Source organism: Mytilus edulis, chromosome 14, assembly GCF_963676685.1.
Source record: "Mytilus edulis chromosome 14, xbMytEdul2.2, whole genome shotgun sequence".
NCBI classification, from domain to species: Eukaryota; Metazoa; Mollusca; class Bivalvia; order Mytilida; family Mytilidae; genus Mytilus; species Mytilus edulis.
Genome location: NC_092357.1, coordinates 9,274,362 through 9,287,766, shown reverse-complemented (window position 1 = coordinate 9,287,766; position 13,405 = coordinate 9,274,362). Strand labels below are relative to the sequence as shown.

The following is a 13,405-nucleotide window of genomic DNA, read 5'->3' as shown; positions in this document are numbered from 1 at the left end:
TTATTAAGACAAAACACCTATAATAGTTTATAACATGTACATATCAATATAGAAAAACCACAAAATATGTACAAATCTGTACATCGAATTCCATGGGGTATGAACGCTCTAATTGTATCGTTACATCATATATCACAGCGAGCAAGTACTTAAAGTTCAAATTGTAGTTATTGTTCAATATATACAGTTTTGTAACCGAAGTTATTTAAAATTGAGAATGGAAATGGAAATGTTGAAAAGAGACAACAAACCGACCAAACAGCAGAAAACAGCCGAAGGACATCAATAAAAGTCATCAACACATCGGATAATCCCGCACCCGCAGGCGGGCTTCAGCTGGCCCTTTAACAAAAATGTGTACTAGCTCATTGAAAATGGACGCCAAACAACACTCCAAAACATATAATTGAAATTTGGCTCGTTTAATATTCATAAACTTTTGACAAACTACTTACTTTGACCCTTTGACAAATATATAAAAATTTCAAAAAATTTGAACCAACCATTTTATCAGAAAAATTACACTGGTTATATAGCAGTTTGACAAACACTTATTTTGATCATTGAGAAGCTTAATATTCCATTAACAACACAACGTAATTAAAACGTTAAACTGATTTTACATTAAGGGCATACGATACAGTTACAGGGGAGGTAATGACGTTGCTAACGTAAAATGTTATTTTCGCGACGTCAAACTGTGACATATCGGGAAAAGATGCATTTTCCGACTGATCTTTTGCATCCAAACTGATTTAATTCGAAAACGAGTTCATGGACCCCCATTTTTTAAACCGACATTTTGTTTCATTTTGCAGGGAGATTATGTGGATCAAATTTTATAAAACTGTAAATAGTGCAATTGTTTTAATTTTGATAAAGTACAGCAAAAAATTACTGTTTTTCTCTCAATTCATGACCATTTGATAAATATGAGTTATTTCTAAACAAAAAATGCATAAATTTTTAGAATACTTCTAAAATACAGAAATTACAAATTATTTAACAAAAAACAATTTGTGTTTATCTTTTAAAACAAAAAAGTTATGTCTTTCTTTCTAAAAGGAACATACGGCCACAAATCCGAATTTTGAGACAATGGAGAACAAGATGGGCCATACAGTGCACTCTGTATGTCTATGGAGAACAAGATGGGCCGTACAGTGCACTCGGTATGTCACAACAGACCGTTCGTTGGTCTATGGAGAACAAGATGGGCCGTACAGTGCACTCTGTAGGTCACAACAGACCGTTCGTTGGACGATGGAGAACAAGATAGGCTATACAGTGCACTCTGTAGGTCACAACAGACCGTTCGTTGGACTATGGAGAACAAGGTGGGCCGTTCATTGCAGTCTGTATGTCACAACAAACCGTTCGTTGAACTATGGAGAACAAAATTGGCCGTACAGTGCACTCTGTAGGTCACAACAGACCGTTCGGGCACAATGTAAGACACATTGGATCGGTCGGTGAACTATACACATTGGATCGGTCGGTGCACTATGCAAGACACATTGGATCAGTCTGTGCACTATAAAAGACACATTGGATCAGTCGGTGCACTATGAAAGACACATTGGATCCGTCGGTGCACTATATAAGTTATCTCATTAACAAATTCCTCTTATTTTTATAATAATAGAATGTTCGGATATTATATGAGATTTACTAGACCGCTTGGGGCACTATGTATGATTCAATATAGGTTTGGAACACTATTTGTGACACAATAGACCGTTTGGTACACCATGTAGTACACACCTTACCGTCCGATGTACTATTTAGACCACAATAAATCGTTCGAGGTAATATGTAGGACACAGTAAGTTGCTCGATAGTAAGCACAACACATGTCCATGACATGGTCAAATCAATTCACAATGTTGACTTGCTGCCAAATCAAGTCACGAAACAAATAAACATTCAAAACAAACCGCATTGATAGATCGATTGGAGTTTAAAAACAATAGAGAGAACACTTAGGGAAATCGTTTAAACCTTTTCTATATAATATCAATATTTAGTATCGTTTACCTTATCAAAATACTATTGTTATTAAAATCACGTATTCTCAGTCTAAGCTTATTGTAAATAAAAATTATTAAAGATTAAAGTTAACCCGACGGCAATCATGAAATTCCTACCATATAATTAATATATGGTCAATGCAGCACATGAATGTGTCGAAAAGATATCGTAAAAGATGAGTCCGGGGACGTGTTATTTTCAAATCAAACATTTTTCTTTGGTGACTTTATTTTTACTCAATTGTAAGTATAGGGTTTGTTTATAATCACTGTTAAGGGTTTGACTAACGATCGTATTTAATGCTGTATTCAAATAGCCTCCGGGTATCAAAAATAAAGAGAATACTTCGTTATATGATTAAACTTTCTTCTTATAATATAAATCTTTAAATTTTGTTAACATTATCAAAATACTATTGTTTAAAATGTAAAGTATATAAAAGCGTTATGTTTATTTTAATACTAAAGATTAAAGTTTATAACCGACGGAATACCTGAAATTCCTATTGCTACCATATATATAACCAATGCATTATTTAAGAAATAATTGATGCCAGCTATACTTTATTGTAGTTTTAACATGGGTAGGCATTATATTCGTGATTATTTTTGCCAGAGCGATAGCGAGGGCTAAAATAACACGAATATAATGCCTACCCATGTTAAAACTAAAATAAAGTATAGCTGGCATCAATTATTTCGATTCTGATTAGGACAATTACGGTAATTTCTATGTTCGCTGTGTATAAGTGTACGATCTTCGTGTAGGCTCTTCCATCAACCTCGCTGTCGATTTTTATCCAACTAGTTCAAACCAGTTTAATTTCGCAAAGTTGTAGGTTTCTAAAATTCAAAATTGAAACAGAAATTAACAAATTAATTTATCAGCCTAACTAAAACAATATTTGAGTCACAATATAACAGAAAATTTATATTACAACAGTCTTTTCCTTTGAGGTCAATTTCTGACACGCACATTTTCAAGTCAGTTGTCAATGGCGGTGGACGCACAAGGAGAATCGGGTAGGTCTTTATTTTACCAAATTAATCGTAAATATTTCGCCGGTTAATAGTGTAGCATTGGTAAATATGTTTATATTTGATAGAGGACTCCTTGATAAAGTTGTGCTGACATTTGAGACTTGGAAGGAGGGGCCCTTTGACAGAGATCCATTTATACTTGCGGTGGCTACACCTTGTAAAGTTGATCAAAGGGCACGCCTTTGTGCATCTGACGATTTCAAATGCTGTATTACATGATGATTAAAATTAATACTGGGTGACAATCTTGTTGCATTTGTAAATGGATTGGAAACCTTGGTGGTATATTGGTAATTACGCCTATTTTTTTTTTATAGGAGAATGGGGTTCGATTCCCTGCTAGGGTCAATCCATTTTATCAGAAATATATGAAACAATTTTGTCATTTCAGTACAACAGTAATAATAACCTATACTTGATTTTATATTTTATCATCGGAACATATGTTTCAATGAAATTATTCTATACAATGACATGCCTTTTTAAAAGGAGAGATGAAATGTGTTTTTCAGAGGGAGGGGTTTTGAAGTTAGAACAGCCAACATGAACGATGCGGTATCTAGGTCAAATATGTCAATTACGAATTGTAACACATTGTTGTCATTGTAAAAGTATAAGTAACAAAATGTGTATCATTTTAGTGTTTGAAAGTGGTTTAATTTAAGGAAATACATTAAATGCATATCATATTTGACGAAATTCATTTTTCTGCCGTAGTCAATATACGCATGTGCAAACTAATTTTATTGGATAATAAAGTATGGTTTCTTTACAAAGCTTAAGAAGCACGTCATATTAGAATAATAGACCACTTTCGAGTTCATCCGTCACCGGCAAAAACTCGTCAATTATACGCGCCTTTATGACGTCCTTTACCAGATAGAGGGGGTCACCTGTATCCCTGCACTATTTACGTTCATCAAGCGTCTTAGTGATCGTCATTGTGCAGGATAAACTAGAAATAATGGTTGTTCTGTAGGTACATTATGACAATTCCCTAATAACAACAATGCTGATTGTCAATTTTGAGAATTCAATTTGCCGAATAATGCGTACAATATAGAATTATAGTTTTCTAACCACTCGCTCAACATTGGAATGGAAGTGACGACGCCCCTAAACGCACAAATGACGTTCACTAAAACCAGAGTTTTTGACGGAAATGCACCGAACTCGAAAGTTGTCTATTGGATGTCTCGAAAAGATATCGAAAAAGATAAATCCGGGGATGTGTTATTATTATATCAAACGTTTTTCTTTAGCGACTTTATTTTTACTCAATTGTAAGTATATATATTATAATCATTGTTATGAGGTTTTCATGCTTAATTTCGTACAAAGTGAATAGTCTGTGTTTTGCTGAACTTCGTATGTGAACCTTTTTTTTCGTTGAATAGCGGTCTGATTGCCATATACTAAACTATTCCGTGTCATCTTTCTTTTACAACACATAGTGCAATCGTGTCTTTACAACACATCGTGTAATCGTATTTTAACAACACATTGTGTCATCGTGCTATTATAGCACATACCGTGTTATCTTGTTTTTATTTTTAATAGACTTTTATATTTACATCCAAACTGAATTGTAGTTTAAGGGTCGATGTGAAAAGGGATTTGGTAAAAACCGTCTTAGAATTTAGTTGGAGTCGTATTTCAACTCAATAGTTTAATATGAGCTTGATTTTACAAAATGGCAAGAAAACAAAATACAACATTCCGTGCTAAAACAATCGCATTCAACATATAAATTCAACTGGTGTCCATCGAAATTCCCTTCTTAATTCAGCACTTTTTTCCAATTGGTCGTTTCATAATCTAATGCATCCTGGGTAATATTTTCAAAAGCGTACATCAAAGCGTTTTGATTGGTTTAAAACGTTATAAACAATGGAAATTCAACCAATGACGTAACGTTATTTTCACTTTGGGGTACGAACAATGAAATTACCCATGATGCTTTAGATTCTGAAACGGCCAATTGGGTCAAATGTTATATATACTTTATTTGAATATGATTGTTTGAAACGTAGTTCAGTAGATATCGAACCGGAATCATAGTGGTGCTCCTGGATGATATGTGTACATAGTACAATTATCTATATTTCAACAGCATTCTTTCTCTTTTTCCCGCCACACGTAAAGGTAGCAGTTTACACAGTAAGAAAAACAAAATAATTGACACTTATAATTTTTAACCACCCTTTTACTCTTCCTTTCTACCAATGCCACAAAAGTCAAAAGTCTTAACAATTTGGTCCAAAGGAATTTTTCAATCAATTAGAAAGTAAAATCACAAAAATACTGAACTCAGAGGAAAATCAATTCGGAAAGTCCATAATCACATGGCAAAATCAAATAACAAAACACATCAAAAACGAATGGACAAGAACTGTCATATTCCTGACTTGGTACAGGCATTTTCAAATGTAGAAAATGGTGGATTGAACCTGTGATAGAGTGATACCTTTCCCGAATCCATTTCTGCTCGTTTTTCCATAAAATTGAATTGAAAAGATCGAGAGTCAAATCTTTGTTTAAAAGCACAATAATTTCTGGACCTATGGACGGAACGATGTAGAAATACAGACTATCAAACAGAAACATGGCATAAAAAACTTTTCATTTAAACCCACTTGGAAGGCTATATTATTCTTTCACTATCTAAAAATCAATTCTTTTGTACCAAAACTTTTATATTTAAAAAAATCACCATGGTCAAAATGCGAAATTAAACTAAGGTAGTCACACACAAATATATTTTGAGCAGTAAAATTGAATTTTATATACGATTTCGTCCTGGTGAAGGACCTCAACTACTTTTGACGGCTGATGTTATGACATTTTTAGTTTTATATTTTGTTTTCTGTTCCGTCTTTATAAATGAATTCATTGACATTGTGATTGTGTTACATGGACTTACATTCAGATCTTGTTTATGTGATTAAGATGATGTTTAATATGTTCCTCAATCTTTTGATCATATAAAAAAGAAGATACAGTATGATTGCCAACGAGACCAAAAATGACACAGAAATTTACAGCTATGGGTCACCGGACGACCTTCAACAATGAACAAAGCCCATACCGCATAGTCAGCTATTAAAGTCCCAGAAATGGCAATATAAAACAATTCAAACGAGAACATCAGCGGCCTAATTTATGTACAAAAAATGAACGAAAAAAAAAAGCAACACATAAACAAATGACAACCACTGAATTATAGGCTCCTGACTTAGACCAGGCACAAACATAGAGAATGTGGTGGGGTTAAACACGTAAGCGGGATCCCAACCATCCCCTTACCTGTGACAGTAGTGTACCAGTACAACATAAGAACGAACTATAAAAATCAGTTGAAAAAGGCTTAACTCATTAGATGGATAAAAATACAAATACTACTAGAACATTTCTGATTTAGATGAAATACTTAGTCGTTTTAGTGATGCAGGGTTGAAGCTTGGACCGAAAGGGTATTCTTTTGTGCCACAATAATGCGGGTTTTTTTTAAGTCATTTGATTTCGAAAGATGACATATTGCCATCTGCAGACTGCGTTTAGACAGCACATGAGTACCCTGAACTTCGAAATATAAAAGAACTTAGTATACTTATTGGATATTTTCTGGAAAATTGTTGTACCAAAAGGAGGGCGAAAGATACCATAGCGACATTCCACATCTCATAGAACGAAAATAAACTGACAACGCCATGGCTAAAATAGAAAAAGACAAACAAACAAATGAAATTAGTAGTGTACATAACACAACATAGAAATCTAAAGACTTAGAAACACCAAAAACTAGAAGTGCATGATCTGAGGTTGTTTACCGAGTCAGGAAATTAAGACACGATGCGGGTAATCTTATTGATGATTTAAATAAACTTAACTTCTCTGACTATATCATTCTACGTTTAAAATAGTCCTTGTCTTCTCTTTTCGTATAGGTTTTTTCTTACCATATGGGTAAACTAATTGCTCATTCAAATTAACCTATTACTCTTACTATACTGTTGTATGTTTCAGATGTTCCAACAACCTTTGCTTACTCGTATACTCTAGAAAATAACTTAAGGACATTATTATATACAACTAACAGTTACCAAGTGTTAAGTCGACCAGACACATCAGTAGAAGTAGGGTTGACCTTCACCCCGACAGCTCTAAACTCTCTGGTAAGTGTTCGGATTGACCTTCACCCCCGACAGCTCTTGATTATCTGGTACGTATTAGGATTGACCTTCACCCGATAGCTCTCAACTCTCTGGTAAGTATAAGAAATGACCATCACCCCGGCAGCTCTCAATTCTCTGGTAAGCGTTTATTTTCTATATTTACAAAAAAGATACAACTATTCCTTAGGGTCTGAAGGTTGTCCTTGATGTCAGTATACATTTGTTTATGTCCTTTCCAACGATGTGTTTTTGTAAACGTTGAGAATACAGTTTAAAATGTAAAATAACAAAATATATCAACGGAAAATCCAAAACAGAAAATCTTTTATCAAATGGCAAAATCAAAAAAAATAAAAACATCAAACGAATGGTTAAAAAATGTTATATTCCTAGCACAACGAACAACACAATAAACCGAGGATCAGCTCACGTGCACCGGAAAGAGATGCACCTCATGCTCAAGAAAACTGTTAAATAACTCTCTGATTTTTATTACTTTTCAGAGCATTAAAGATCAAACAATGTCGATGACTGGATATTTTCAATTGGTAAGTTGTCATAAATTTGGATGGAGAGTTGTCTCATTGGTACTCATACCACATCTTCCGATATCTAATAAATACTTGGAATATATAATATATAAATATTTGGAAAATTGTCTTAAATACTTCATACTTTGTTTTAAAAACTTGGTGCTTTACATTGAATACGTGGTATGTTGTTTTAAATGATTGATAAGTTGTTTTAAATGCTAGGTAAATTGTCTTAAATGCTAGGTAAATTGTCTTAAATGGTTAATAAGCTGTTTGAAATACTTGATAACACTTGGTATGTTGTTTTAAATACTTTACAAGTTGTTTTAAATTCTTGGTAAGTTATCTATTTAAACACCTTGTACATTACAATTCCAAGAAATAGTATGTAAGGTGTAACATGCTAGTTGCTCTTGTGTGTGTTTGTGGAAACTTTTCATACCGTGATACCTGGAGAAGCAAAATACAAACATACAAGTGACGTCGCACATATTTCATACTATAAATGGTGTTTCTTTACTCAAATTAATTTTTTTTTTATTTTTAAACTATGATTGTGTTCATTGTGATGACAGATAATCCTTTCATATTGAATTTTTTTATTACAGCATTGGAACGATACAAGATTAGCATGGGATACTGATCCAACCTACAGTTCAATAGATAATATCTTTAGTACGTCTGACTACACATGGAGACCAACATTATTTATAGCGAACTCGTGAGTAAATAAAGTACATCTTCACTGAGTACTTTTAATTTTACATGGCGGGTCCGTGTAACAATTATCAATTCAATGTTTTTTTAAAAGTTTCAAATTCTGATCAAAGTTATAAAATATCAAAATTTAAATATTTAAAATGTTTGTCATTATAGAATTTTCCCCAAGTAATTAAAATTTTAAATTTCTAAAGATCGTTTTCAATATATATCTATATGTAGCTCCTTTAAGGGTCGGTTCCCCTTAATCCATCTCTGTTTATAAATAATGACTAAAGGGAAACGGGATATTTTTGTATCAGGGGATAGTTCCATCTTTATTATTTGCGCGAGTTGAAGTCATCGTACACAATCAACTTGGAGCAAGTACACAGCTACGTCTAGTAAGAATGGGCGTGTAAAGAGAGGGTCACCCCCTTCTGCACGACGGAGGTGCTCTAAAAAAACCAGAGCAATTCATAAAATGCTGATTTAAGTGAAGCCTTTACCTACGGAACGCTGAAAACTGAATAATTGAAAGTCCAGTAAATATATGAACCAAAACTATCGAGAGCCAAAAGGAAAGTTAAACATAGAATTATCAAAATCCATGAAAGGGCTACTTTGCCCGAGGGAATTGAAATAGGAGTTTTACATGATTCATTAACAATTAATACAATAGGTAGGTACTGTAAGAGTACATTTAGGATGAAGATCTGCAAATTTAGATCACATTGGAAAATGAGGATATATTGGATAAGGACAGCAGATAATAATTTAAACAAAACTTTGGCATTAGATAAGGAGTTGGCCAATCCTAGTCAATTAAGATTGGAATATTGTGGATCCATGCTTGGTGTTTCTGAACTCTTAACCTAAGTGTTGACTAGCTATATTGATAACAAAAGACAAAAGACGACCAAATTATATACTGGCCACTTAGCCACTTAGGGCCACATTGTTTTATGTTTATATTGTGATGTTTTCAACAAAAGGGTCTTGTTTTTTTTTTTTTTATGCCCTATTTATGGGCATTATGTTTTCTGGTCTGTGCGTCCGGCCGTTCGTTCGTTCGTTCGTTCGTCTCTCTGTTCGTTCGTTCGTTTCTCTGTTCGTTCGTTCGTCCCTCTGTCCCGCTTCAGGTTTTTGGTCGAAGTAGTTTTTTTATGAAGTTGAAGTTCAACTAACTTGGAACTTAGTACACATGTTACCTATGGTATGATCTTTCTAATTTTAATGCCAAATTAAAGTTTTATCACATTTTCACGGTTAATTGATCATAGAAAATGATAGTGCGGTTGGGACATCTGTGTACTTGGGACACATTCTTGTTGTACATAAATTATGTCGTTAGTTTTCTCGTTTGAATAGTTTTACATTGTCATTTTTTTTTATAGCTGCCTATGCGGTAAAAGCGTTGCTCATTGTTAAAGGCCGTACGGTTGACTTATAGTTGTTAAATTTGTGTCATTTTGGTCTCTTGTAGAGTTGTCCCATTGACATTCATACCACATCTTCTTTTTATAATTTATAAGATTGGTGATGTTTTCTAAGCAAACTTAAGTATCTGTAAAAAGTGGTTGAGTTAACTTTTGATCTGATATCTCTTTACAGAGTTGGAGACCTCTATAGATTATCGTTGATTATCCCAACGAGATTGATTTTCTTGTTTGAGCCGGTATGGCAAAGGCGAAAAAAGCAATCCAGTTCAAATGACCAATGATAATCTGTTTATCTCTATTTTACCTATGTCGACGGTGTCAATTACATTTCAATTTTATTAGCAACGCCACGTGCCTCTTTAGTTTCTAGCGATACTTTTCCATATCAAGCGAGTAGCATGATATAAAAATCACAAAATAAAAGATCATAGGAAAAATGCGCAAAATATCGATAATAGTATTTAATTGGTGATATTTTTTCAGCAAAATATCTGTAAAAAGTGGTCAAGTTAACTTTTGATCTATATTTCTTTAGAGTTATCTCCCTGCAGTGTTATATACCTTTTTAACTCTTTGTTTTATATCTCTTTACAGAGTTGAAGACCTTAGTATTATAGACGATGATGTGAATATGATGAGAATTGTGATGGCAGGCCAGGTTAATTGGGTGCAGATGAAGTTGATAACAACACATTGTGATAGTGACATTACGTATTACCCGTTTGATGCACAGAAATGTTCAATTATACTATCTAGTTGGTCTTAATAGCGAAGTCACTATAGTATTTAACACCAACCCAGTTATAATGAATTTCTTCAGTGAGAACGGGGAATGGGTGTACGCAGGCTACGAAACTTCCGTCTACGCTGAGTATAGAGATCGAATTCCTTTCGATATGGCTAAGCTGGAATTCAAATTTGTTCGTCGACCTGGTTTTATGGTTATGAACATTATTTTACCAGTGATTGGGATAGCCATTCTGACTAGTTTTTGTTTTCAAGGTAGCAGTTGATTCCGGGGAAAAGATTGGATATTGTCTGACTGTGATGTTGGCGTACGCCGTTTACCTCACTTTAGTTGCGGATAATATGCCGACAACGTCGGTACATGTATCTGTTCTCAGTAAGTTGATTGAATTTAGCTCTCATAAGACGGTATGGCATTTCTCTTTTATTTATGTTTTAAAAAAAGCTCTTAATTAGATAGAAGTTTCTTTTTGAATTTGTATAAAACTGCCTCCGAGTGTGGAACTTTCTTGTTGCTGGCCTTGGGCTTTTTCTGCTCCTTGGTCAGGTTGTTGTCACTTTTACACATTCCATATTATCGTTCTCTATTTTGTTGAAATACACATTTACGGGTATAATTCGGTTTATCGAGAATAATTATCGTGAAAGAATATCTAACGGTGGTCTAGTATTGCGATTGGATCGTGAAAGCTCTGGTACCTGATCATGAATTCAATCTTAATTAATCAAGCGGATATATTTACAACAAAATAAAACTGTCTGTCAAAATGATTCCACATTATGATCAATATGTGAGAAAATCCAGGTTTAAAAGTACTTCGTTTTTAAAAAAAATACATAGACAGGTTGCTCCTCGACATTACTTCAAATCATTACATTAAATGTAAACAAACATGATTTTTTTCATAATTCGACTGACTAAACTACTTTTCTCCAAAAAAGATGATTTCATTTGAATGAATCAAATGGTTCTCAAAAATATATTTAGTGTCAGCATAATCAAAAACTCTGTAAAACAGAAATATTTAAATAAAATTGATAATCCGGACCTTGAAAGATCATGTACCACTTTTTGAAGATCGTGAAATGGATCGTGAAAGATCTGATGCTACGAAGACGTTCAAATCATTCTTTAATTAAATGATAAAGTTATATTTGTTACTGGTATAGAAATCAAAGTGATGGATATCACTCATGGAAAGATTAGAAGAGTAGTTGGAATAATTTCATATTATGATATGGTGGGGGAAAATGAACTTTAAGTAAGCACTATTGCTGAAAATTGCATTAACAGCAGGTCTTTAGAAGGAAACATGCTTTTCCAGTATGAGGATAAAATGAGCTCAAATTAAATAACATGAGTCTCTTAATCTGCACAATTTTATTTAAACTGCAGTTTATATCTTATCCAAATAATGTTGCCTGTTCTGAACATGTTTAAAAAACAAAATTGCAAATCAAAAATTCTTCTAGTAAATGTTATCAACTATCCTTGTAAGACATAAAATCTAGACCAACAGCTAAGAACTTTAAAGTGTCAACAAAAATAATTTAAAAATGTCGTTTTGGGGCATTTTGTAAGTTGAAAAAGAGTTTCTATGATATTGCAGATTAAAAGTTATAGAGTGCCTTTTGATAAATTTTTTAAAGTATTTTTCCGCACAGGGCATTGAAAATGTACCCTTTCAACGTAAACAAATTAAAAAACTTATTAAATTCAAATGACTAAAATAGACATAATGATTGATGGGGAGTAAACTAATAAACAATGGTTTGTTATAATTAAAAGTTTTAAAATTTTAAAACTGTTTCAAGCCAATACCTGATAAAAAAGTGAACTAATCTAAATAGTTGATTAATTACAGATAATTATTGGAAAGTTATCAAGTAAATTATAGGCCGTACTTGAATACCTTTTATATATTCATATAGATCAAAAGTAATAGGCAATCAATAAATTTATCATCCTTATATATATCACACATCTAATATATACATTTGTGTATTCAATTATGAGGTCAAATATTTGTATATTAAGATCTAGATGTATATTACAGGGTTCTGTGTAATGGCCCCTGTATAATTATGTAAGACTGAGGTTGATATGTAATGTGGTCAATTTGATTGACAGTTTAGGAGGTTGGGCATTGTAATTAAAGGTCTACCTTGTCTCTAATTGTTTAGTGATAATGACAGTTGTCAATCATACTAGTATTGTATCAATACCCAATTACCTAATCAAAATGTTTTTTAAAAAAGCCTGCACATCCACACACCTTAATGACACACAGTCTTGAATTAACTGCTCCAATAATATACCCATTTTTTCAGATTATATGTGTATTATGTGCACATACATGAGAACCATAGGGAACTATATTTCAGTATGAATACATTTACTAACAGTAGCTAACCTGTCCTGTTGTTAGGGAGACCGGTGTCTTAGTAAAGATTTAGAACAAGTTCTAATCTTTCCAAGAACTAGATTTGCATGACTAACTCGTGTTTCTTTTGTTGATGATATCAGTGCAGATTCAGTAAAAGTTGTAACGATTGAGAATAGAGCTTAATCAGTTAAGTAACAGTCCAAACTGGACATTCCTAAGAATTATACGTTGAAAGAAAGGTTCCCCACTAAGTTTGGTACAATGACGTAAAGCTATTATGAAAATATTAAACAAACAATGAATTTTAAAATTATAAATTACGTTATCTTTGTTCCTTTTTAGTTTGTGTCG

General features: G+C 33.2%; 1 protein-coding gene across 1 annotated transcript; it reads left to right on the top strand.

The window, feature by feature from the left end:
• The first annotated feature begins 3,025 nt into the window (after positions 1-3,025).
• LOC139503958 (acetylcholine receptor subunit beta-like) lies at positions 3,026-10,686 on the top strand. The gene is made up of 5 exons (XM_071294001.1): positions 3,026-3,053; positions 7,098-7,246; positions 7,750-7,794; positions 8,388-8,500; positions 10,515-10,686. Exons 1-5 carry the CDS (start codon positions 3,026-3,028, stop codon positions 10,684-10,686), a joined length of 507 nt encoding a protein of 168 aa, XP_071150102.1.
• The last annotated feature ends 2,719 nt before the right edge of the window (positions 10,687-13,405 follow it).

Coding starts and splice junctions, on each gene's coding strand:
- LOC139503958 (XM_071294001.1), top strand. CDS start 3,026: ATGGCGGTGGACGCACAAGGAGAATCGG. Junction 7,795..8,387: donor TGACTGGATATTTTCAATTG/GTAAGTTGTCAT, acceptor TTTTTATTACAG/CATTGGAACGATACAAGATT. Junction 8,501..10,514: donor ACATTATTTATAGCGAACTC/GTGAGTAAATAA, acceptor ATCTCTTTACAG/AGTTGAAGACCTTAGTATTA.